Source organism: Gigantopelta aegis, chromosome 10, assembly GCF_016097555.1.
Source record: "Gigantopelta aegis isolate Gae_Host chromosome 10, Gae_host_genome, whole genome shotgun sequence".
In the NCBI taxonomy this organism is placed as follows: domain Eukaryota; kingdom Metazoa; phylum Mollusca; class Gastropoda; order Neomphalida; family Peltospiridae; genus Gigantopelta; species Gigantopelta aegis.
The window spans coordinates 66,825,774-66,852,911 of record NC_054708.1 but is presented as its reverse complement, the minus strand read 5'-3'; the positions used below and the strand labels follow the sequence as shown (position 1 = coordinate 66,852,911).

General features: G+C 37.0%; 1 protein-coding gene across 1 annotated transcript; it reads left to right on the top strand.

Annotated features, from left to right (window-relative positions):
• Window positions 1–1,276: 1,276 nt before the first annotated feature.
• On the top strand, window positions 1,277–3,947 carry LOC121383220. Its single transcript, XM_041513105.1, has 2 exons — window positions 1,277–2,046; window positions 2,888–3,947. The coding sequence occupies exons 1-2, from the start codon at window positions 1,346–1,348 to the stop codon at window positions 2,985–2,987; spliced, it is 801 nt and encodes a 266-aa protein (XP_041369039.1). The 5' UTR covers window positions 1,277–1,345; the 3' UTR covers window positions 2,988–3,947.
• The last annotated feature ends 23,191 nt before the right edge of the window (window positions 3,948–27,138 follow it).

The following is a 27,138-nucleotide window of genomic DNA, read 5'->3' as shown; positions in this document are numbered from 1 at the left end:
AATCATCGGTATGTGTTTTCCTGTCTGTGCGAAAGTGCATATAAAAGATCCCTTTCTGCATGAGGAAAAATGTAGCAGGTTTCCTCTGATGACTATGAGTCAGAATTACCAAATGTTTGACATCCAATAGCCGATGATTAATTAATCAATGTGCTCTATTGGTGTTGTGAAACAAAACAAATTTTAACAAGAAATATTTTGACTAAAAAAGTGAAGAATAATTACAAATGCTTTCAAAATCATTAAAATAACAACAACAAAAAGTATTCTGAGAGTACTGCTAAAGTAATACATGTCTCCCTGCCAAATGTCAACTCACTATTTTAAAAGATCACCCAAACAAACAAACAAACAAAACCCTGAAAACAACTTTTTGTATATCCTAAGTTCAAGTATCATAACTATGTCACAAATATCGCCATGAAATGTCAAACTCGACCTGTAACAGTACGCGATAAAGCTATACACAAAATTTAAACACAATATCTCAATTAAGCATTGTGAAGAAAAAAAACCCAGCCGGAAAACTATATGTGGGACAGATAGACAGACAGAAGGACGGAGACGAAACCTATAGTCCCTTCTGATTGGACCGGTAGGACTAATAAGGTAATATAGCAATAAATAAATAAATAAATAAAATGGCTAATTGAGTGGTGTATCAGTTCTTTATGCAAGATCGAATTCAGAGAAGTTACAAAAAAATAAAATAAAATATATATCCCTAAACATAGAAAAAAGAAGAAAAAAAAGTGCATTTTAAAATCACAAAACTAAACAATGAAAAATATCAAAACAACAACAAACAAACAAAAACAACACCCCACCCCAATTAGATTTGTTTTTAGAAAAGTTCGTTTCTTTAACGACACCACCAGAGCACAATCATCGGATACTGGATGTCAAACATTTGGTAATTATGACACGTAGTCACCAGAGGAAACCCGCTACATTTTGCCTAATGCAGAAATGGATCTTTTATATGCACTTTCCCACAGACAGGAAAGCATATACCACGGCCTTTAACCAGTTGTGATGCACTGGTTGAAACGAGAAATAACCCAATCAGCTGAATGGATCCACCGAGGTGGTGCCATCCTGCGACGCAAGTACCTCGTGCGAGCACTCAACTGAGCTAAATCTAGCCCCCCCCCCCCCCCCGATAAACCACAAAACATCGTGAACGTTAATATATTCCAGAAGAGGTTTGTTTCTACTAAAGGTAGTTAACTTACAAATAGCATAAAACTTCGTTTTGCTCAAAATAATACGGAAGTACTGTCTAGCATGCGTGTTTGTTTTTATTCGTATAAATTTGTTTTTCTACGAAACCGCTTGGCGGTGGATGATCAAAATGCCTTGTGTTAACGCTGTTCGATCTGTTACGACTCGTTCATTATTTAAAGCTAACGTTTATGCAGACATTCTGAACAAGACGGCTATTTGTGATTCATATTTGGTCAGACTGGGCTTACGCAATCCTAATTTCTGCTATAGCGATAGGGGACATGCAACTAAATGCAATGAGTTGGGAATTCACGGTTTCACAAAGACCGGGGATTATTCCAAACACTCATCTCTATCAAAAATATATCCAATACGTTGGAACGACAGTTCTACTTTAAAACATTATGGCATTACTAGCAGAATATGTTGCAAGAAATCCGATTTATTGGTTTCGATTAAATCGCCACTGCACTGTGAAAGTTGTGCATTTCATTCGAGATGTGAACATGGTTACGTTTTCGCGAAACATTCAGAAGATCAAGGTTCCAAACAAGATGAAATTATCACAAGCGAAGCCCAGCCAAATACTGAAACTGACGAGCGTTCAGTTTCGTTTGGTGGTGGTCAACAGGCGCTTGGAAAGCTCACAACCACACACATGCGCATATTATACACGTGCAAAGTGTGTGGTTCCAAAAACATGAACACGTTTTCAAAAACATCTTATAGACATGGGGTTGTTATTGTGACCTGTCAAGGGTGTAAAAACAACCATTTGATAGCAGACAATCTAGGATGGTTTGAACACATTGACAAACGGTAACTGTTCTTTATAATAAAATAATACATCTGATCACCATTAGATTACGCAAATGTTTTCAAAATGAAGCATCTCTAAGGATTTTGAAATAAATGCACAGGAAGCAACACTATATTTAGACATTTCTATTTCACATCAATTTAAAGTCGCAAAGTTGCATTGTGCAGATATCAACATATTAAAAGTAAAACTATTTCCGTCAGTTGACAAGTATAGATACATGTAAATGATATTTTTATAATAATTGTAATCAATGATTGGTCATAAGGAAAGGAATGTTTAAAAAAAAAAAAATCACAACTATTTAATAACATATCTATGGGTATTTCAACATAGTTATGTCGACCAACATGAGATGTACAAAACTGAACAGAGAAAGAGAGGAAACCTGCTTCCACCACATATGCTATTATCTATGATAAAGCAGAAAGTGATCTTTCCCATAGACTTGATACACCTGTTGTTGGGCACAAGTTGAGACAGGAAAAAGTGCCATATCCATTGAGGGTAATTAGTCCTGTGATTCATAGCATGTTAGTTGAACTGGATCACTGAGCTACATTCCTTCCATGGTCGTATGATCAAGTGTTGTTTTGTTATCGATACATATAGACACTACATGTTGATATATAACTGTTAGTGGTGAGTTGGTGAATAACGTATCAGTCAATGTTGGGTTCTACTAGTATATTTCATATTTAAACTGTTTTAAAAGGTGATACTGTTATATTATACCTTTTGTATTTCAGTTATTGATGAGTCATGTGAATAACTATTTTGATTGGTAAAAGGGTGATAAATAACTGTTTTAGATCTTTCTTTTTTTGTCATTTATTGCAGGAACATAGAAGAAATCCTTGCTTCTAAAGGTGAAAAGGTGAAGAACATTTCAACAGAAAATGATACACTGGAGTTTTGTGATAATGACGTTGATGCATAGTCGAGCATGCTTCTGTAGCATGGCATGGATTGGGTGTATGGATTAATTGCTATATACATATACATATATATTTATTTATTTTAGTTTGAAAAGACTAAGAACATATACGAAGAGGACTTAAACTAGTTAAAACCTTCACAGTATTATTGAACAAAAGAAAACCATTCATCTTGAATTTAGTTTCAATATATTTCGTCTGAAGCAACAATTTCTCCCCTTGATTGATTTTGGAAGTATTCACTCAGCAATCATCAGTAGTTACTATTTGGTGTCAGAAGTGTGATCGTACTTTGTCGCAGTAATCTAGAAAGATTCATTAGCTATTCATAAGTGCACATATACATGTACTTTGCACAACGCACCTGCATGATAGTTTTGATGCTGATCCGCAAGTAACACATAAAATTCTATATACACGTCCATGTATTTATTTAAACGACCTTAGTCGAAGATTGACATGCCATTTTGGTCAATATTATATTCTGTATGTTACATAATCGTATGACAATCTGCGATAATGCAGTTTCTTTGCAAAAAAGTATTTACGCATTTATGTAATAATTGTTAAACACATTTGAAGGTGTGTGTAGCATCATTACATACATACACGCACGGGTCACACACACATACACACACACACGCACGTTCAATTATGTCTGCATATAATAATGAGGTGAATAACACTTAACCGTGGCGTATTTTGTGTCGGTTTCTTTTTTCACTTCATAATATTTTCATAATATTTAAATAACACAACCATGCCAAGATAATATTTGTATTTTTGTTCACTCGTACATGTTAAATAAACGTTTAACCTTCAGTTCTGGGATGTTTCTTGGCTTGTTTGTCCCAACATTACTTTGTTCGTGATATCATTGTATTTGTAGATTGATATTTATGTGCTCCAGAATAAAACAATGTGGAAAATTGTCAGACTGATGAATAAACAACAATAGTGATTACAACTGTTATTGTTTTCTTTTAGTTTTCGTTTAATTGTTTATTATTATTATTTATGAGACATCTGCTTTTTGGCGTTAAGTTAAACAAACGTCTTGTCCATCTTCTTATTTTTGGTGTTTTAAATATGCCAAAGACATCCACTGTATGTAGAGCTACTGATATCGATTAATCGTCGGGCACATAATTATAGCTTCGATCGATATTTAATTTTTGTTGTAAATTCAATGTCTTACCAAATTATAAGTCCCTTCTTGGACATATGCTATACTTGACCAAAGTACATTAACCGCCAATTACCACATTAGAGGTTGATACTTGTGTAATGAATGGATGGATGTTTAACGACACCCCAACACGAAAAATACATCGGCTATTGGGTGTCAAACTATAGTAAATGCAAACAAATAAAGTGATGATCAACATCAATATAAAAATTCAAGAGTCAAATAAAAACACTGTAAAGAACTGTGCAAAAATACAAATATCACCGATACAATTAAAAGTTAGAATAAAAGTCAGTATCTCGAAGAAATTGTAATAAAAGGTCTGGATGGAATCGAAAATATATCTTTTCGAGTTTCTTTGAGATGAGGACACTTCACCAAAATGTGGCGTACCGTCAGAGTACACTAACAGTGCTCACAATGAGGTGGAAGATCTTTTTTCAAGATAAATGAATGGGTCAAGTAAGATACTTGTATAATGTCGCAAATTATGTGTACCTAAACGTGACACTAGACGCATTACTACACTGACCTGAGTTTGTTATTTGATTCGATGTATAGACATTCGCAAGTGAGTTTGTTATTTGATTCGATGTATAGACATTCGCAAGTGAGTTTGTTATTTGATTCGATGTATAGACATTCGCAAGTGAGTTTGTTATTTGATTCGATGTATAGACATTCGCAAGTGAGTTTGTTATTTGATTCGATGTATAGACATTCGCAAGTGAGTTTGTTATTTGATTCGATGTATAGACATTCGCAAGTGAGTTTGTCATTTGATTCGATGTATAGACATTCGCAAGTGAGTTTGTTATTTGATTCGATGTATAGACATTCGCAAGTGAGTTTGTTATTTGATTCGATGTATAGACATTCGCAAGTGAGTTTGTTATTTGATTCGATGTATAGACATTCGCAAGTGAGTTTGTCATTTAAAGAAAGAAAGATGGAAGGAAATGTTTTATCTAACGACGCCCTCAACACATTTTATTTACATTTATATGGCGTCGCACATATGGTTAAGGACCAAACGGATATTGAGAGAGTAAACCCACTGTCGCCACTTCATGGGCTACTCCTTTTCGATTAGCAGCAAGAGATCTTTTATATGCACCATCCCACAGACAGAATAACATATACCACGGCCTTTGATATACCAGTCGTGCACTGGCTGGAACGAGAAATGGCCCAATGGGCCCACCGACGGGGCATTCAAAGAAAGAACCGTCAAGAGATTGCGAGTTTTAACTGAAAACGATGGACAATCTTCTATTCTTGAAATATAGTACTCTATATATATATATATATATACACGTGGTTATTTCTTAAAGAAATATAATATTAAACATTGGTAACCTGTTGCAAGGTGCCTTGGAGATTGCGATGTTCCAATGCGCCATTTTGCGCCTCCAGTGGTTTTCATTGTGTTTATTTCCGACTTTGTATATCTGTTATTTAGTCTTTAATCTTCTCCTTTCAGTTGGTTTCTCCTTAAATATTAAAAATACTTTTTAGAGATTCAAAAATACGCCTGTATGTATAAGCGTACGAAAGTTATATTATATGAAAGAAAGAAAGAAATGTTTTATTTAACGACGCACTCAGTACATTTTATTTACGGTTATATGGCGTCAGACATATGGTTAAGGACCACACAGATATTAAGAGAGGAAACCCGCAGTCGCCACTTCATGGGCTACTCTTTTCAGCTAGCAGCAAGGGATCTTTTATATGCACCATCTCATAGACAGGATTGCATATACCATGACATTTGATTTACCAGTCATGGTGCACTGGCTGGAACGAAAAAAAGGCCAATGGGCCCACCGACGGAGATCGATCCCAGACCGACCGCCCATCGAACAAGCGCTGTACCACTAGGTTACTTCCCGCCCCCGTTATATTATATGAAGTCGGGGAGAGTAAACATCTGTGCTCCAACTAATTCCATGGAACGAAGCTTTGTTAGCGGTGTCACTCCGTTCTTGTGGTTAAAGTATTTGATTTGTTGTATTGCATGCGGTGTAATGTCATTTCGTATGAAATGCTGTCTAACTTGGCAGACTGACTAGACAACAGAACTAAAATACATACACTTACAAAGCCGTGCTCGGTGTGGTATTGATTAAGTGTCGCTGCCATTGGTGATGTGTTGATCTGTCACTCTGTTGACGACAGCCACGGAGACAGGGTGAAACGGAACAATATTGTTCTTTAAAAAATGTCAGTTTTTCACCCAGTGCGTTAATAATTTGTAGGATTATGTGAAAATTCACATTGTGTTGTCGAAAATTTCGATAACAATATTGCGATGCCAAACTTTTGTTTGATATATATACACTTTTGACATTATTGCTGCAAAAGTACTAATTATTTATTTTCTGGGTTTTTTTTTAGTAATTATATTTACAACATTTATTTTGGCCAACTGACATTGTGTTTTAAAGCTCCGGTAACATGTTTACATAGTACTACACTGACCTTTGAAAAGGTTAATTAATTAATTAATTAATTAATTATATGAGAGGAAGTTAGTCTATTGGCAGAAATTAGTCGCAATTTTCTCTGGCTCTGTCCTACATAAATGTCATCGTAGGGCCATTATTACTGCAATAGTGAAAACGTCATGATCAAACATAAACTCTTTGTGTTTTATTATTTTAATTTGACTCTTTCAAGATGCACATTCTTGATCAGAATAAACAATACAAAAACGAAATCTAACCTGTCTAATTCCTGTATTGCTGTTGCCAGGGTTCGTAGGGGTCATGGGAATCCTAGAAAGTCATGGAATTAGCAAATGCACTTTCCCAGGCTTGGAATTAGTCATGGAATTAATTATTGCAAACTGGTTGTTAATGAATTTTCCCCGATTTAAACCAACACCAAAAGATTTCAAATAATCGGATAAGCACATCAAAACGAAATATTACAGATTACAGTCTTAAACGGTAACTGAATATTCCTTTAAAAAAGTCATTGACATTTATGGAATTGTGTTGATAACAAGGTGTGCGAACCCTGCTTTAAGCGTATCGTGTTTCTTATTGTAACGTTTGTATTGGTCACAACACAATGGTTAACAATCAAGGACGTCGCAAACAAGCAACTTAAAGGTATTTGCAATAAGCTTTAAACAAATGTTCTAAAATATATGTTCTATATTTTAGACAAAGTCACGACAAAGTGTTTGGTTGTCTAAAATTGTACTTTTCACTATTTGACATTACCATAAGATTTAAACAGGGTAGGGCGAGGCGAAATTAAAAAGATTGGACAAGTTGTTCAAATGTTAGTTGACTTAACCAGTGGTTACCAGAAATTTTCCAAAGTAAGGACTAAATCAACAGAAACATTAATTGAATTACTAATGTACAAACGTGCTTTAGAACAACCAAAGGTATTCATACATAATGAAATATAAAGTTTATTTTGTATTTCTGCAAAAATAAGGGGCGGGATGTAGCCTAGTAGTAACGTACTCGCTCGATGCGCGGCCGTGGTATGTACTACCCTGTCTATGGGATGGTGCATATAAAAGATCCCTTGCTGCTAATTGAAAAGAGTAGCCCATGAAGTGGCGACAGCAGGTTTCCTCTCTCAATATATGTGTGGTCCTTAATCATGTCTGACGCCATATAACCGTCAATAAAATGTGTTGAGTGCGTCGTAAAAAAAAAAAAAATTAATAATAATTCTGCAAAAATAATTAAAAGGAAAGTATTAGACTAACCCAGAGTTAGCCCTAATTTAACTATATCCTTTGAACAACTGGGACAATGTCAAAGTCATCACAAACTTGAATGTTGGACATTGCTCTTGAATAGCCGCCATGTTATTGACGTTTTGCTTCACTCACGGTGGTGATGTCGGCTTCAACGTGTTAACACGGCAGCATGTGGAATGCCGTGGTACCAGGAGACCAAGTTGTCAGAAAGGACTGATCACTGCGTCGAAGACTCGAACGATGGCACTTCGTACACACTGCTGTTTGGTTTTCTAGTCTCCGTTGAAACTCCAGAAATATCAAACATACTTGGCAGTGACAAATGACTATAGCCTGTACTTTTGTTGCCGAAGTCTCACGACGCCCGTCAAAAGAAAAAGGAAAACAAAAAGGGATATGCTAAAATTTGCGTTTGGTTTGTGCAAAAATTGAAAGATTCCAAGTTAAGTAAAGCTAACGATCATACTATAATAAGCTGACGTGTTGACTGGCGGCAGAAATGTATAGGGGGTCAAGTCATGCTCCCCCTTAAAATTTATTGAAAAAAATAACATTTGATTGAGCAGGGAGGGTTTCGACCCCTGAAACCCTTCCCTTGCACACGCGCCTGATAAGAATGGGTGTGATGCTACTGGAGGGAATGAAGTGGTATTATCACACCCTAGCAGCATTAAAATATTGTCCATTTTGTCCCGTGTCTGTATTTAGGTATTTAGTACAAATTCAATCGACAACCACCCCTTTTATAAAAGCACAAGCCGCCTCTAGCGTCACTATTTGAACACGCAATATATGGAATCACACTTCCCCATTCCGCACAATTCACCGTATCCGTCTCTCAGCTGTGCATCACAATTCCCAGACTTTCTGTGCTCCCCATTACAAGAGGGGGGGGGGGGGGGGGGGCGCCCAGTGGTAAAGCGTTCGCTTGATGCGCGGTCGGTTTAGGATCGATCCCCGCCGGTGCCCCTTTGGGCTATTTCTCGTTCCAGCCAGTGCTCAACAACTTATGTAACAAAGGCTGTGGTATGTATTATCCAGTCTGTGGGATGGTGCATATAAAAGATCCCTTGCTGCTAATCGAAAAGAGTAACCCATGAAGTGGCGACAGCGGGGTTTCCTCTCTATATATCTGTGTGGTCCTTAACTATAATTATATCTAACGCCATATAACCGTAAATAAAATGTGTTGAGTGCTACGTTAAATAAAACATTTCCTTCCTTCCCATTACAAGAAAACATATATTTGTCCCAAGCTCACTACTCAGCCCTTCATAATTCAATTAAATTCACCTCGAAAGAATGTTTAATCGATCTCACAGTCCATGCCATCTTGCAAATGTTCGGAAAATCACAGCCTAACCAAATCAAACGTTCACTATTGCAAATCAACAGTTCACATCTTATAATGAACATTGGAATCGCATTTACCCAAACCACCGATCACCACGAAGGACTGTCGCTCCATCTCAGTATATGTCGTCTCACAAATGTTGCTGTCTCACTGTCCCACCCTCATAGATCAGTACAGAATCTCAATGAACACATCACCCGTGTCTCCGTCTTACACTGCGGACTTCCTACTCACGGGATAATCGAAATAACTAAATTTATGTAGTCCGTCCCATCCTCCTACAAAAATGTTTTTGTAAATAATTTCAGGTTTGTTTGACGTAAGAAGAAAAGTAAAACTGTTTTGGAAATAAAAAAAAAGTACTATTTCTGTGTGCAATTTAGAAACAAGCGGCTCAGAAATAAATAACTTGTAGTAAATTCCATAGCATGAAAAAAAGGCGTTCCCTGTGGGACGGACTATAAATAATTAGCAAAAGCGTCAGATAAGTCAGGTTCATGTGACGCACATTACAATTAATTAGATAATTAATAAAAATTGTTTTGTTTGACGACACCACTAGAGAACATTATAATTAATTAATCACCGGTTATTGGATGCCATACATTTGATAATTCTGAAACATGTTTTTTCAATTAGCAGAAAGGGATTTTTGAAAATAAGTATTCCTAAAAACAGGACAACACATATCACAACCTTTGTAATACCAGTCATAGGACACAGGTTGGTACAGGTAAAACCAATGGGTCCGCTGAAGGGATTCGACCCTACGACCCCAGGACCTCAGTCGAGCGTTCTGTCGATGTGATCTAGATCTCGCCCCATAATAAAAAGATAACGTGCATGTATTGTCATGATGTGCGATTAGTTTGACTGAGATACAGGTGTTCACGCTCAATCAGTATTCCCTATAATAGATAATTATTTTGTCTATCTGTCTGTCTGTTTATAAAAACATGTATTGTCCACCGACGTATCTGACCATATCTAAATCTTGCCACATACTCTTGATATGTAACATAAAATCTCACTACGTGTATATATGAGTAATGAATTTAAAATAAGCTGGGTCATATTCATCTTATTGCTGAGTAAAACTATGAATATAAATTTGTTATTATAGGTAGTTGAAAATAATGTTGTCTCTCGAGATATCAGTTTGTCTCCTAAAGTCAAAGAACTTGTCTGTGCAATCTATACCAGGCCCTTCAACCTAGTCAAAGATGAACTAATGCATAGATTAAAAATTCGCTTAAGTGTAAAAGCATCACACCACCATCCGCCGTGTCCATACTCCAACTCCAAACAAATTTTACATGCCCACATCATTTCAAGGTTCGGGCGTATTCCCCTGGTCCTCTGCATCTGGTAAAAACCACTGGCTTGGTCCTGAGCAGAAGCGGGAGTCTTGATGGGAGCAATTTTGAATTCATTATGAAAAGGGTGTATTACATTTTGAAGCGTCAGTCCAAAGTAATTTCAGTGGTATTGAATTTATTTATCTTTATTATTATACCATTTTGGAACTACTTTCAATTCTTTATTTTGGCCCTGGAGAAAAGTTCGATAAGGGATGTTGTTACTTGCAGTAGCAGCTTAATATAGTCCGGTTTAGGAAATAGTTCCTCATTAAAATAATAATATGAAATTTTGAAATGATTTGAAGTCTTTCTTTGATGATTACAAGTAGGTAATTATGTAAACCTTTGATTTGAAGATACTTGTTATATGTACTACTAATAACAATTGTGCAAGTGGTATACTGCTGTTTGTATAACAGCATAATGAGGCGGTGCTTGAGCATACGGGTGACTAACGAAAACTTCGTTTGGTCAACCTGTATTTGTGACCCTTTCAGTGTTTGGAAATACTGGGCTAATTCGTGAAACCATTTCAACAAACATGAAGCTAACCATACTGTTTCTTTGATGTGCCAAGGAGATATATTAATAAAATTAGCTGACATAAATAAAAAATCTGCACGACAGTGAAGTTTTCATCCGTGCACTAAGCTATTCACTAAATATGACGTTAAGTCGGCTTGAGTATTAAACAGTACCATTGCTTCTTATCAAGACATTAATGGAACGTGTGTGTGTGTGAGAGAGAGAGAGAGTGAGAGCATTAGTGCATAGAGTATTGTTAATTTAGTACATTTGGTGCATACTTAAAATTATACCTACTTATCAACTCAGACATTAGTGTTGACATAAACTATTGATTTCTACGTCAATGTTGTCCCTTACATGCACAGTTAGTATTACTGAATATTTACTGAAATTATGTTACAAGCACTTGCCATGGCCGTTGTGCCTATTAGATTAACCCCGGAATCAATTCATACACGAGTTATTAATTAACCACGTTTGGTCTTCACGACTATACCGGAAATCCCCGAACCAGACCGAAAAGGAAGCGAGAAAGGTATCGGTCTACTGTCGTCACCCATGTATTTTCTTTGTCCAAATGTGCTCTTACCCAGGCCCTCTCCATCTTCAAACTCCCAGCAGATTTCCAATTTAGAATTTCAAGTGGCTTTATTATTGAACCTAAAGTCAGCTACTGCATGAAAACAGGAAACACAACCTAGCCGAGATCCCATATTCGTGGTAGGAACAATCGCCAGCGAGTTTTAGTGTAAAACCGATCACGTCCGAATGTCATTTGCCGGCCAGTGTCGATAGATCAGATTCGTCGGCATTGTCCGTCCCGTGAATTATGTCGTGACTGCGCCGGGTTCTCTTCCATTCCCACCGAAGACTTGAACAAATCCTATGAGTTTACTCGTTTCGATCGCGATTGTGTCTTTTGACGTTGTTTGCTTTCTATTGCATATTTGTTCTGACAAGTGTTGAATTTGAGTACAAAAATTTAAATAAATAAAAAAAAGAGGGTTGGGGGTTATAACCTTTAACGCAGAACGTATAGAGCATATCAAGACAGACCCAGTAATAAGAATGATGGTGCCAGTACCACGTCCAGTGTATTAATTGTTCTGTTTGCCTTTCCACTTAGATGTTGATTTACAATTCTTCCAAAGAAGAGGTCATGGGATTTTAGCAAAAAAGTTTACGCACCTGCCAACATGTGAATTGAACAAACCACTGTTTTTGTTTTATCTTCAAGACGTTGAAAGAATAAACGTACTACTTGGATTTTTTCATTAATCAAAATGTAACAAGTTACTTTATGTTAAGTAGTGCATTGTTTAAAAACTAAAACCCGGTTTAGGTTCGTGACTATAACTTTATATCTGATGACAAAAATCGACGACCTGTAATATTTAAATACTGCTCCCTTTAAACTCTCTGAACTAAGTTCGTGAGGTACGTATCATTTCTGTTTGGAAAGGAAATGTTTTATTTAACGATGCACGCAACACATTTTATTTACGGTTATATGGCGTCGGACATATGGTTAAGAACCATACAGATATTGAGAGAGGAAACCCGCTGTCACCACTTCATGGGCTACTCTTTTTCGATTAGCAGCAAGGGATTTTTTATATGCACCATCCCACAGACAGAATAACACATACCACGGCCTTTGATATACCAGTCATGGTGCACTGGCTGGAGCGAAAAATAGCCCAGTGGGCCCACTGACGGGGATCGATCCCATACCGACCGCGAACGCTTTACCACTAGGCTACATCCCGCCCCCATTTCTGTTTGGAATACAGTTTACTATTTTAGATATAAAAGTTACTAGAAACATCAGGACCACAAAAAACCCATTTGGTTTGCCTAAGTTAATAATGTTCACAGTTAAAGAAGTTGTAAATGCCAAAATGATTTTTTTACAGCCTAATAACTGAGGTTAGTACCTTTAAAGGCATACTGTCACAGATTTAAGGACCTTATTTCTCTTTTAATGAATAATAAATAGAAATTACATTAATTTTTACAGACCAAATCTAACTATTGCATCACTTTAACTACATCATGATAGAGTAAAATCCATGTCAACCCTCTCAGCAATGTTAGTTTTTGAATTATGGACCATTACCATAATTCAATTATTTTTTACAAACTATCATTAATAAGTGGAGTATGGTGGTTAGGTAGATGGTTGAATAAAGTACGTTTAGGGACAAATCAAATATATATATTTTTAAGTAATACTTTGTTAGGCCATGAAACAGGTCAGTGGTCTGTGACAGTATGCCTTTAACAGGCTCTGTTGATACACGTTGAAACATCTAACGGTAACTACTATCTTTACTATCTCTTCCACCCTTTCATCAAATTCAAACTCAAGAACGCTATTGCTACCCTTGTACAGAATAATTCATCACATCTAAAAGTAAAACCATGGTAGTACTGATCTGTATTGAAAACAAGAATCACATAATAAAACATATATATGTATATTTAACATCTATGGATTCTTATATTTTCACATTGAAGGAAAATCACGTTTACACTTACGAATACGTGCATGTAGGTCGGACAATAACTAGCTTACTCCACTGACTTATTAGCCTTTTTAAAAGATAGTCTCGTTTTCTGTGCCCTGATAATGACTTAACAAAACACAATGTGAAAACGACGCACGCTACAGTACGTCTGCAGTAATCCGATTTCAGCCTGTAAAGGTTTGAGTTTAGTACGCTCGTGATGGCAATGTGTCTCTATTGATCCACATTTGTCCAACTGGAGACCAAGATAAAGACAATTTCAACATGCATTTAAATAGTTGCTACGGTAACCTTGATTTTATTTGAAACTTCATTTCAAGATGTTGACCTGTAGATGTGTTTTAGTGTAAAGCGAAAGAAATAATTATTACTCGTAACAATAGTTGTTGTTTTGTCCTGGCACTACTTAATTTACAACCTTCCTACGCTACCCTAATTTTGTGATATATATATATATATATATTAAGCTGGCTGTGAAGCTTTAATCTATATTAAAACTGGTTCACAAAAAGAAGACATACACACATTATCAATTTGTATTTGTAATCAAACATCATTGAAGGTTATTTGCAACATGTGTATGTTTTCTGAGGGGATGAGAGTGAGGGTCTTATGTTCCCCATTATTTCTTGGCATTAATACGAATGATATTTTAAAATGTATATCATATTGATAACAAGAGAAAGAGAGAGAGAGAGAGAGAGAGAGAGAGAGAGAGAGAGAGAGAGAGAGAGAGAGAGAGAGAGAGAGAGAGAGAGAGAGAGAGAGAGAGAGAGAGAGAGAGAGAGAGAGAGAGAGAGAGAGACAGACAGACAGACAGACAGACAGACAGACAGAAAAAGACTGACTATATGCTGGGGTGTTATTCTTTTTGTACCATTCAGAGGCACAATATGGGCTTTTAAGGAGAAAAACAAACACCGACAAAAATATCAACAAAGCAAGAACAAGAAAAGAGCCTTCATGTGCTAACGATTCTAAACGTTAAATTTCGCTGAAACTAGCTCATTTGTGTTAGAGAAGTCAGAACTGACAACTGTTAGAAAACGTCAAACGGGCAAGGCCTACAACAGATGAAATGGAGTCATAAGGTTCCGAAAACACTCGAATCGACTGAAACTCGGTGGATTTCTCCTGACATACTGACCACCTCTTGTCAGAGAATTTCACGGGATGGTTCCCACCATTAGAATCAACGCCAAACTCCACGCGGTCTGAACCCATTTTGTAACGGAATGTCCTACCGACAGATTTGCTATAAGTAAGTCATGTTTTCATAATGTATTATAATTATCTATAGTCCTTCCCTTTTTTAATACTATGGAATTTACTACAAGTTATTTATTTTTGAGTTGATTGATTTCTAACTTACACACATTTCCAAAACACTTTTGGAAAGAAAGAAAATGTTTTATTTAATGACGCACTCAACACATTTTATTTACGGTTATATGGCGTCAGACATATGGTTAAGGACCACACAGATTTTGAGAGGAAACCCGCTGTCGCCACTACATGAGCTACTCTTTCCGATTAGCAGCAAGGGATCTCTTATTTGCGCTTCCCACAGGCAGGATAGCACAAACCATGGCCTTTGTTGAACCAGTTATGGATCACTGGTCGATGCAAGTGGTTTACACCTACCCACTGTGCCTTGCGGAGCACTCACTCAGGGTTTGGAGTCGGTATCTGGATTCAAAAATCCCATGCCTCGACTGGGATTCGAACCCAGTACCTACCAGCCTGTAGACCGATGGCCTAACCACTACGCCACCGAGGCCGGTTAAAACACTTTTATTTTACTTCTTACGTCAAACCAAACTGAAATTATTTACACCCACCTCCCCCATTTTTGTAGGAGAATGGGACGGACTACAGGTTATCTTTGGAAATAATGCAAGAATCATGATTAGCAGTAACGGAGATACTGGGCCATGAGCTACATAGGGCTGTCAAGCACCCCCACTACTCTACTAAATCAATCATGTTTTTTTTTAGAAACATGAAACAAAGTGGTAACAGTGAAAACACTGGGATCCACTACTCATATGTGGCCAGTGTTGGAGGCATCGGCGCAAGCCAGGGTACCATTCCGTATACGTGGTACGAAATGCAGTAGAAATGGTACCTTCGCTTGCGAAGATGATGTTGGTGGGTACCCTAGAAAATGTTATATATGTTAAATAATCAAAACAGTAACACAGATCTGCCAAATGATCAAAAGGCTAATATAAAATACCTTACACTCTTGGAAATATTAATATTATTTATCTGTCTGACCCGCCTCCCTTCATCAAAAAGCTTTAAACCATTGTGCATTTTCAATATTCTTAAAATAACCCAGCCTCGCTGCTGCGTCCTTTAGCAAAACTGGGTCAGAGATAGATCGGGTTTCCTCTTGTCCTACTCAAATTAAAACTCACAATTTATGATGTAGCGTGGGGCCAGGGGATACTCGGACTAGGTTAGAGGAAATCTCAAACAAGGTTTATCTTTATATAATTTTTCTCTAGATTGTATGGTTATAATGAAACGATTGTACATAGGATCAATATCACAACACAAAAATTTAACTGAACAGACTGAAAAAACACCCACCACGAACCCTCTTGGGTCCCACCTAAATGATTGAACGGAACCCACCACACACACAAACACACACGCGCGCGCGCGCGCGCACTGGAATCTGGAGGATTTTAAAACATTTATAAGCAAATTAAAACATAATAAAAATGTTCTAAGCACACCTTTTTCAGAGTTAAATATTTTTTCTGATAATATGTATTGCATTTTGTTGTAATAACTTTCATTCTTTAAAAAAAAAAAAAAAAAAAAAAAAAAAAAAATGTAAAACAAAACCAAAAATACACATCCTCACAAAATATACAATTATACTATAAAAACTCATATCCTATGTGATTATTATTGAAAAGAGAACACACCTGGTTGTGCTACATCACTGTAATAAGAGCGCCATAACTGTCCAAATGTCCGTCTAGCTCTCTTACCGCCAGAGTATTCGGTTTACCAATTGACCATGATATACTTAATCACACATCATAGATTTGTCTGACAGTTATTAACGTCAGTTATAATTTTTATTTTATTTCTGTCATCAAAATAATATAGTAACCTATACGACGCTTGTTCTATTTTATGTCTCATTTTGTCCAATAAAAATCGATTGAATAATTACAAACATCTTTCCTAACGACTCCATTGTAAACTGTTTTCCGTTTGGATTACATCAAAAATGTTTGTAAATGCCAAGCAGCCAGCAGCAGAAGAACGACATGTGTATGTAGTGATTCCGGCCCTTTTACCAGCGCTCCAACCACTTCTGACGAAACCGTCTCATTGGCTACCAACATTGATGTACTCGTACCATGGTGGAATTTATCTTGTAACAAAAGGCGGGTAACTCTTGCCGTCTGTTTCTCACCATGCCTCATTGACTCCGTGTGCACATCGCATTGACAGACAACATGAATGAAGATAATCAACCGAGAGAATAAAGTAGAAGTTGATATTCAACTTGCTACCTCATGAATGTAATTTCATCGCCAACTGACGCTACACGAGTAAACTATGTGGATATTTATTACCGTGCCATCACTTTTCTCAGGTAGGTTTTTAATATATTATGTAGTATGTTAAATTTTAAAATAGTTTAATATGTTTTTAAATGCTTTAACTTATTTTTGTCAAAAGAGGAACAGATATATTAATATTTCAGAATAACAGTATAATATACTTGTATTTATAAAATCAAAAGAAAACCAGTTACGATGTTTTAGGTTATTAATTAACAAAAAAAAGTTTAATAGCAAAATAATTATTCTTCCTGTTTATTTTATAACATCGCTGAATATTCAACAAATAATGAAATACGAATAGGTAAGTATAACAACAGTCGAATATTTAAATATGATTAAAATATCCAAGTTTTACCTGACCATTGAGTTTCTAATAATTTACAAAAAGTCGCTTATACTGCTATCTGCGAACAGTAAATGCTGGATCAGCAGGAATGTTGCCAGACGTAAACAGTTGTTTTGTTTTTATTATTACTCCGTTTATGTGGAGACTTGCAACAAAAAATCATTTTCTAAACTTTTAAAGTGTAATGGCAAAAGATGTAGTTAAAGAAGGGCGTTTTATAGATTCAGGGTGAGTGTGTGTGTGTGTGTGTGTGTGTCTCTCTCTCTCTCTCTCTCTCTCTCTCTCTCTCTCTCTCTCTCTCTCTCTCTCTCTCTCTCTCTCTCTCTCTCTCTCTCTCTCTCTCTGCGTGTGTGTGTGGCTAAAACCTCTAGTGCGAACTACGTGCGTTCACTTCTGTATGTGTTTTTGATCGCCTGAGATATAAATATTAGTTTGGGGGGGGGGGGGGGGGGGGGGGGGGGGGGGGGGGGGGGGGGGGGGGGGGGGGGGGGGGGGGGGGGGGGGGGGGGGGGGGGGGGGGGGGGGGGGGGGGGGGGGGGGGGGGGGGGGGGGGGGGGGGGGGGGGGGGGGGAAGTTTATGTCTATCTTTAATCCATCCCACAGAGAACGCCTTTTTTCATACTATGAAATTTACTACAAGTTATTTATTGCTGAGCAGATTGTTCTCTCAATTGTACGTATTTTTTTTGTTATTTCGAAAACACTTTTACTTTTCTTCTTACGTCAAACCAAACTAACATTATTCACAAAAAACATGTTTGTAAGAGGATGGGGTGGACTATAAGTAATACGCTACTAGATACAAAGCTAAAGCAGTTATATATTGTCACAACTCCAGTTAATGAACATTGCATCATGGCTATTCTAATGTTAATTGACGTTAGTGGAGTTAAATTGGAGTAAGATTATTATATTTTTGGCCATTTACGATTTTTATAGAAGAATAAGGGGCAATCAGTAATCACTGGACGTTTGTACTTGAACAATGTAAGTGGGCGGGATCTAGCTCAGTCGATAGAGCGCTCACCTGAGATGGTTTGATCGTACGATCGAACCCCCACGGTGGTCCTATTCTATGGAGTTTTGCGTTCCAACCAGAACCCCTACGAGTGGTATATCAAAGGCCGTGGTATGTGCTGTCCTGTCTGTGGGAAAATACACACATCAAATTCCTTGCGGCTAATGGAAAGAATATAGCGGGGTTTTCTCCAGACTGTCATAATTACCAAATGTTTGACATCCAATAACCGTTGTTTAATAAATCAATGTGCTCTAATGGTGTCATTAAACAAAATAAACTTTAACTTTAGAACAATGTCGTAAGAACTCAAGCGATCCGACATGTAGTCAGGCGAAAAAAGCTTCAAAAAGAGAAAGGAAGTTGAATGACACGGAGAATGAAATACGTAAGAAAGACACCCGTTGACGAATTATCACAGGACTTAATGTGACATAAACACATTAAAAAATATACGGTGAGCGGAAACACTTCAAGTCGGATATGAATTTCTCGAAATAAAACAAAATCTCATAAAGTTGTATAGAAATATTGAAAGATATTATTTCAGACAATTTCACAAAAAAGGTTACATGAACTGCTATAAACATTATGACGATAATTAAATATTTTAAATTAAATGAACATAAATATATATAAAAAAAACCAACACGCTTTCTTTAATTATTCAATATGTAGTAATTATCATATACAGACTAAAATTGTGATATCGTATGCTTTGGTTTATGATATCAAATGCAATAATAAAAAAAAATGTCTGTTTGCCTTTTTCTCACTGTCTTTGTCTCTGTCTCTCCTGGAATATTCCACTTTTGTCATGTAAGATTGTCTCACTCTCTGTTTCTCTTTCTGTGTCTCTGTCCCTGTCCCTGTCTCTGTCCCTGTCCCTCTCTCTCTCTCTCTCTCTCTCTCTCTCTCTCTCTCTCTCTCTCTCTCTCTCTCTCTCTCTCTCTCTCTGTTAGAAAACTTGTACCTAATGCCTTTATCTTTCCTACAAGCAATAAAATATATTTCAATCAATCCAGTACTGACATTAAACGTACACATTCGATCAGTATATTCGCGACACCAGGTCGAAGCTACTCCAGTTTTATTACCTCGGTAAATTCTGGTTTTAGCTATTATGTTTTCACCTCCACGTGCGATGTACAAACACACTGTGTTGTGTGTCACACGCTGGGACCGTTAATGGCGGTTTTACAACCCAAAATTGAGATTTGTGGCCCATTCTACCAGACAAAAGGTGTGGAAAGATTTCTGAAGGAAGTGCTGTTCTAATTTCATGATCATGCATGTTGGATTATGAAGCAAACATAACGGCATTTCGCAGAGCATAATATCGAAATACGGCATATGTATTTGACTTAAAGGTGTAGTATATAGCATATTTCTAACACGTAAGTATTTACAATAGATCGTCCAGTTTCATTAGAACCGGCCTCGGTGGCGTCGTGGTTAGGCCATCGGTCTACAGGTCGGTAGGTACTGGGTTCGGATCCCAGTTGAGGCATAGGATTTTTAATCCAAATACCGACTCCAATCTCTGAGTGACTGCTCAGCAAGACTCAATGGGTAGGTGTAAACCACTTGCACCGACCAGTGATCCATAACTAGTTCAACAAAGGCCATGGTTTGTGCTATCCTGCCTGTGGGAAGCGCAAATAAAAGATCCCTTGCTGCCTGTCGTAAAAGAGTAGCATATGTGGCGACAGCGGGTTTCCTCTAAAAACCAGTGTCGGAATGACAATATGTTTGACGTCCAATAGCCGATGATAAGATAAAAAATCAACGTTCTCTAGTGGCGTCGTTAAATAAAACAAACTTTACTTTTTTAAAGTTTAATTAGACGAGACTATACTTTACTTTCATGTTTTGAATGCACGTTTCTACGTAGTTTGCATAATAATACGTTGTTAGTCACTACAAAACACTGACACCGGACCTCTTCTAAGCTGTTTAGTTGTTTTATATCAATGAAGATATTCGCAAATATCAAAACCACACTTGCATTTTAATACATTTAAAAAGTTAAAAGTTGTTTTTTGTTTAACACCATCCACAAGAGCAAATAGATTTAATAATCATCGGCTATTGAATGCCAAACATTTGGTGTTTTTGACATATAGTCTTAGAGAGGAAACCCGCTACACTTTTTCATTAGTAGCAAAGGCTATTTTATATGCACCATCCCACAGAGAGGGCACCACGGCCTTTAATATAACAGTCGTGGTGTACTGACTGGAACAAAAAAATAGCCCAATGGGCCCACCGACGGGAATTGATCCTAGACCCCTTAAACAGCAGTTATTTTTGTGTTTTGAATGACTGCAAAATGTTACTGGATATAGGCGAAACTACAGCGTTAACACGGGGAACCACTAAACTCTAAAACTAAACTGACCTCTAAGTGAAACCACAGTTGGAATGGAAGGAAGTAAATGTTTAAATTAACGACGCACTCAACACATTTTATTTACGGTTATATGCCGTCAAACATATTATGGTTAAGGAACACACAGATATTGATAGGGGAAACCCGCTATCACCACTTCATGGGCTACTCTTTTTCAATTAACAACAAGGGATCCTTTATATGCACCATCCCATAGACAGGATAGTACATACCATGGCCTGTTACATCAGTTGTGGAGCAATGGCTGGAATGAGAAATAGCCCAATGGGTCCACCGACGGGGATCGCAGTTGGAATGGTGAATAATGAATATAAGACTTATGAAGACTCACCAATATAGAAGAATCATATCGAAATGTGTGGACTGATGGTAAATATTGGATTATGTTTGGTGATGTGTGTAGCAATTACATAATCATATGAATATTATTCTTGTTGCAAACACACGCTCACGCACGCACGCACGCACGCACGCACACATACACGTTTTCAATACTGCGTTTTCCATCGCATAATCTCGCGATACATGCAATTACAAAGTTTGTGACTGCATATATCGCGAGATTATACGAGATGTTATGACAAGTATGGACGTAAACAAGTAAGAGTCTTTTTCTTTCGATATTGAAAAAGTCAAGCTACCAATTTTATGTTTTAATTATAATACCATACGTATACAGGCGCGCGCACACACAAACAGACACAACAAACACACTGCAACCTTAATAGTGTATTCATTTTCATATACAGTGAAACCCCCACCTGACGACCACCCCTGTTCTAGGACCACCCCGCTATAAAGACTAATATTTTAAAGACCGGAATATGCCATCGGATATAAGGCTGGTAGGTATTGGGTTCGCAGCCCGGTACCGGCTCACACCCAGAGCGAGTTTTAACGACTCAATGGGTAAGTGTAAGACTACTACACCCTCTTCTCTCTCACTAACCACTAACAACTAACCCACTGTATCTCAAGATATTGTGAAAAAACATCCGGAAAACTATATTTGGGACAGACGGACGGACAAACAGACAGAAAGACGGAAATAAAACATATAGTCCCCTCCGGTTGGTCCGATAGGGGGACTAAATTAAAACGAAGAAAACCCATCTTTCATGAGTCCCTGAATATCGAGACTCATCAAAATCTTAAAGGAACTCTGTGAAAGTTGCATAACGGTGACTTTCCGCCAAATGTTTTATTATGTTTGTTTTAAAATGTAAAAGTTATACATCAACTACATGCCCATACATTTTACAATCAAATAATTTTATTTATATAGTGGATGTTTTTGGAAAATGGAAAATCTGAAGGATGACCCAACAGTTTATACGCTTCACTTCACAGTTTTAGACTTTAGTTTTAGTTTTGCACAAAATGTCTATCCTAAAACAGAAAGGTGTAAATCAAAGTACTTAGGAAAAGGAGGCCGAAAAAATCATCTATCGATTCTGCTGGAAAATGTGATGTTGATTTTTGTGTGATTTTTTTTCTTTTTTTTTCTCTTTTTTTTAACCTAGGATTCTTAGGAAAACCCCCAGAACTTGTTGTGAAAACAAATTGAGGGGAGTGATTAATTGTTTCCCTAACTTATTTTGCAGAGAGCCATTTAAGATGTTACCATATTGATATCATATAAATCCACATGCTACCCCCCAACCTCTTCTTGAACTAATCTCAGGGGAGTGATGGGGAGCGAGAGCAATAGCTCCCTTTAAATGGCGAGATCTAAAACCACAGCGTGGAATCGATTTTTTTTTGATCCATAGTTATTTAAATCATTACAAATACATGTACCAAAAAACTGAAAAGAAGAGAAATGTCGCACTGGCAACTATAATAATGGACCTTTAAATAATGTTGATGAAGAAGAAACTAGCTATTACTACGGGTACACAATGGTCACTGAAGACTAATTTTACTGGTTATTTAAAGGATTTAAAAGGTTGCTTCTTGTATTTGCTATTTTGCTGAATGGCTGAAGTGTGTAGCAGACGGCAGATCTGTGTTTGCAACAGACGTGAGATTTGTGTTCAGATCTCTGCAGCTTAAAGCTCGACTCTTCCAAGTGCTGCTGGATCTGCGACTAATCCGATTGATTAGATAGGAGCTTTCTAATCCACTGAGCCTGATTAGATCACACGCTGTCTAATTTCTCTCGCCAGGGCGCGCTCGCTGCTCGGTGTGTTTGGCATGCGAAAACTATAATTTTGCGTGTTCCTTTTTTATTTCTTGTCAACAGCCTTGGTGGTGTTGCGGTCAGGGCTGGTGGGTACTAGGCGTATGGTTCGCAACACGGTGCCGAGTCCCACCAAAAGTTAAAGTTTGCTTTGTTTAACGACACCATCAGAGCAATTTGATGTATTAATCATCAGCTATTGGATGTCAGGTATTAGGTAATTTTTGACACGAAGTCGTAAAAGGCAACTCGGTACATTGTTCCATTAGCAGGAAGAGATCTTTTATATACATATACTACTGCATTTGATATAGCAGTCGTGGTGCACTGGTTGGGACGGAGAAAAAAACTACAATCATAGAATAGGTCCACTGAAGTGATTAGATCTTACGACGCAAGCACCTCTTTAAGAAGGTATAAAACCTTTACATTGTCTAATTTGACTTTGCCGACCTCGGCGGCGTCGTGATTAAGTTCTGTATTTATATGTATACACGTTTGTGTGTTTTAATATTTAATAACGTGCAGCGTCTTGTAATCCAGTCTGAATATATGAACGTCTATCAGTGCAAAATATGAGTAGGTCTATGTGGGTAATGTATATATGAGGTGATTAAAAAAAGTCCCACTTTATGAAGTGAAACAGGAAGGAAAGTATGCATTGCAGAACAAAACAAATTGGCATAATTCAAGTTGAATACGTTGTGTACTCACGACAACATTTACATTTTCATACGTGGCTTACGTTTAAAATTGTGCGTTATTAGTAACAAAAAACGTTATATGACTATAAGAACCCACTCAACATGCACTGTACGTACTAAAAACAGTCGACTGTCCAACTATGTTATTGTCCTACGTCCCATAGTCTTTTTTTCTCGGATAAAATACACTTGTTCATTTCTTCAAGTATAAATGTCCCACCCCATTCAACATTTTGAGATTTCCTTTTTTCTTGTCCCCCGACTGCGACAAGTATGGGACTGTCTTTCCAAGAAAGTCAAAAGAGGGTCGTGCGTACAATTTCACGGCTAGAAGAGTTTAAAGTGGTAATCTTGAGTCGTTGCGGCAAACTAAAACTCAAAGAAATAAACAGGTATATAATATCCTAGAAAAAAAGACTATCGGCTGTATGACAGTAGTGGAACAATCGACCGTTGTTTTTAGTACGTACATTAAATGTTGAGTACGTTTCAGTGGTATAGCAATATTTTGCTGTTTTGTATCACTCACCATTTTAAAGTCATGTATAAAAACAACAACAACAACAATTACACTCAATAGATAACATATAATGGACTGATTTTGTGCAAAATGTCAGTGAACTTTTGCGCTATTCAACTTATAAAAGTGGAAGGTTTTTATTTGGATCATACGATATACAGACGCGAATACACATATTTAATTGTACAGTATGTCACAAAACAATAACATTAGACGAAACTCTACGACATTAATCTGAACATAAACATATTTAGACATACATGTATTTATTATTTTCTTCGTTCTTTTTTTAACATTTTTAAAGAAATTTGTTAAAAAGGTAAAATACAATCGTAATCTTAGATCTAAATAATAAAGACACATACATATATTCGTATTGTATTTGTATAGAGCATATTTAATGCCCCCACCCCTGTAAATATTAATATGCAACATCGTGCATACTATGGTGAAAAGTGCAATATGATAATTACACAACATATTGTATTTAAATTTGATTCATGGTGGATCATTAATTTTCACTGCTGCTTTTGTTTTCACTAATTGATACACATGCATAATCTGGCCCATTGGTATCTCACCAATACTGCAGTCAGCGGAAGAAGAAACGTGACTCTACGTTAATAATCCAGATTGTCTGGTGTCATGTTATAATATATTCAATTAAGATTTTATTTTAATGATAAACGATTTTACAGTAAACGGAATGTGTTACGTTTCTTTTAACATATAACGTGGAATTTATGTTTTCCCTAGTAGGAGTTAGGCTAAACCTTTACGTCTGTACCTCTCCAACCCCCTTTCCTCCCCCGACATATTCTGGGTGAGAGAGAGAGAGAGAGAGAGAGAGAGAGAGAGAGAGAGAGAGAGAGAGAGAGAGAGAGAGAGAGAGAGAGAGAGAGAGAGAGAGAGAGAATTTTGCCCTATTACCACTATCCGTCTGTTCCAGCGTCTATGGTATGTAATGAGTAAACGTTTTAAAAAATAGAATTATGCTATTAAATTCTATCAATTGGTTTTAAGTAAGTTATAAAAAGACAAGTGTCTTTTGATAATAATTAAAACACGTATGGGGTGGCACGTAGCCCAGTGATAAAGCGCTCGCTTGATGCACGGTCGATTTGGGATCGATCCCCGTTGGGCAGTTTCTCGTTCCAGCCAGTGCACCATGACTGGTATATCAAATGTCATTCTATGTGCTATCCTGTCTGAGGGATGGTGCATATAAAAGATCCCTTGCTACTAATGGAAAAATGTAGCGGATTTCCTTTAACACTATATGTTAGAATTACCAAATGTTTGACATCCAATAGCTAATGATTAATAAATCAATGTGCACTAGTGGTGTCGTTAACAAAAAAACCCCACCCAACAACAACAATTAAACAACAACAAGAAAACAAAAAACCCAAATAAAATCCCGTATATTATATCATGCCTTTAGTCTCTTCTTTTCCTTCTTTTGTTTTAAATAAAATTAGCGATATTGGATCAAAGGGATAAATTCTGTTTCATTATATATTTTGTTATGGCTGGTACCCTAGCAGCGAAGGACATCCGAATGAAATTTTAAAAATATTTTTATTTGGCCGGAGTTGTCCTATATGTAGTCACAGTAGTCAAACAACGGCAAATTGTGTGCTTTTATAAAACATCTCACGATTCTTTACTTAAGACTACGGAAACAATTTATCGTTGGGCCAACTTTTAAAACAATTTGTTCAATACGACATTGCCATTTGGTATTGTATTTCGTAGTTCTAAGAAAATGTCCAATCATAATGCAACACGCACTCCAATTGTTGTTACATTATGCTAATCTAAAACTACCAACTGTCACGGCGGGTTTGGCCAACTCGCCGATCTGACGACTTCTACGACTGTCCATTTGTTAGTCTGAGCGCTCTTACAACTCGATTCTCGTCGTTTACAACTCCTACGTCCGATTAGTTGATAATCTGAGCGCGAGTTCAGCGCAAGTCGGGAGTTGAGGAAATTATAACGCAACCATCGAGTTGGCCAACTTCGTCGTGCCAGTTGATAGTCTCACTCTAGCATTATAATGCTTTTTACAGTTTGTAGAATACATTTTAATTGTGACTTTTAAATGCATGTTTTCAAATAATATATTTTCTGGAGTCTGTTTGCAATCAACGACTATGAACATATAATGTTGAAGGTACTTTAACTGTATTGCACATGTCGATGATCACAGATTTCTCTCTCTATCTGTTGTAAGACTTGTTGAAGGTGTAGTATGTCACACTGGCGTGTTAAAATCGGGCTCATTAACAAAGCATCTGTGAAAATCTATGGCTGATGAATGGTATGTCATCCGGGCCTTCTAGTCGCCCTGACAACGGCGTGATGGAGAACAATGGCTATAACGAGCTTCAAAATTGCCGGCACTGAACGGGTCCCATCGGCCCGGCAGGATATGTTCAACTTTCACGAACACCTGATGTCATCACTGTCTTCTTGACAGTGAGTTATTAGCGCATGCTTAACGATATTGTTAAAACCTTTTTTAATCCTTCGATTTTAACTTGCACAGAGGTAATATTTAAAAAAGTATAATTATATGTTCGTTTTTTGTTAGTAAATTGTTAATTCCCATACATTGTCATGTATCTTCATATTTTCCCCTTCTGTAATGTATTAAACTATATATTAAGATGTTT

Coding starts and splice junctions, on each gene's coding strand:
- LOC121383220 (XM_041513105.1), top strand. CDS start 1,346: ATGATCAAAATGCCTTGTGTTAACGCTGTTCGATCTGTTACGACTCGT. Junction 2,047..2,887: donor TTTGAACACATTGACAAACG/GTAACTGTTCTT, acceptor CATTTATTGCAG/GAACATAGAAGAAATCCTTG.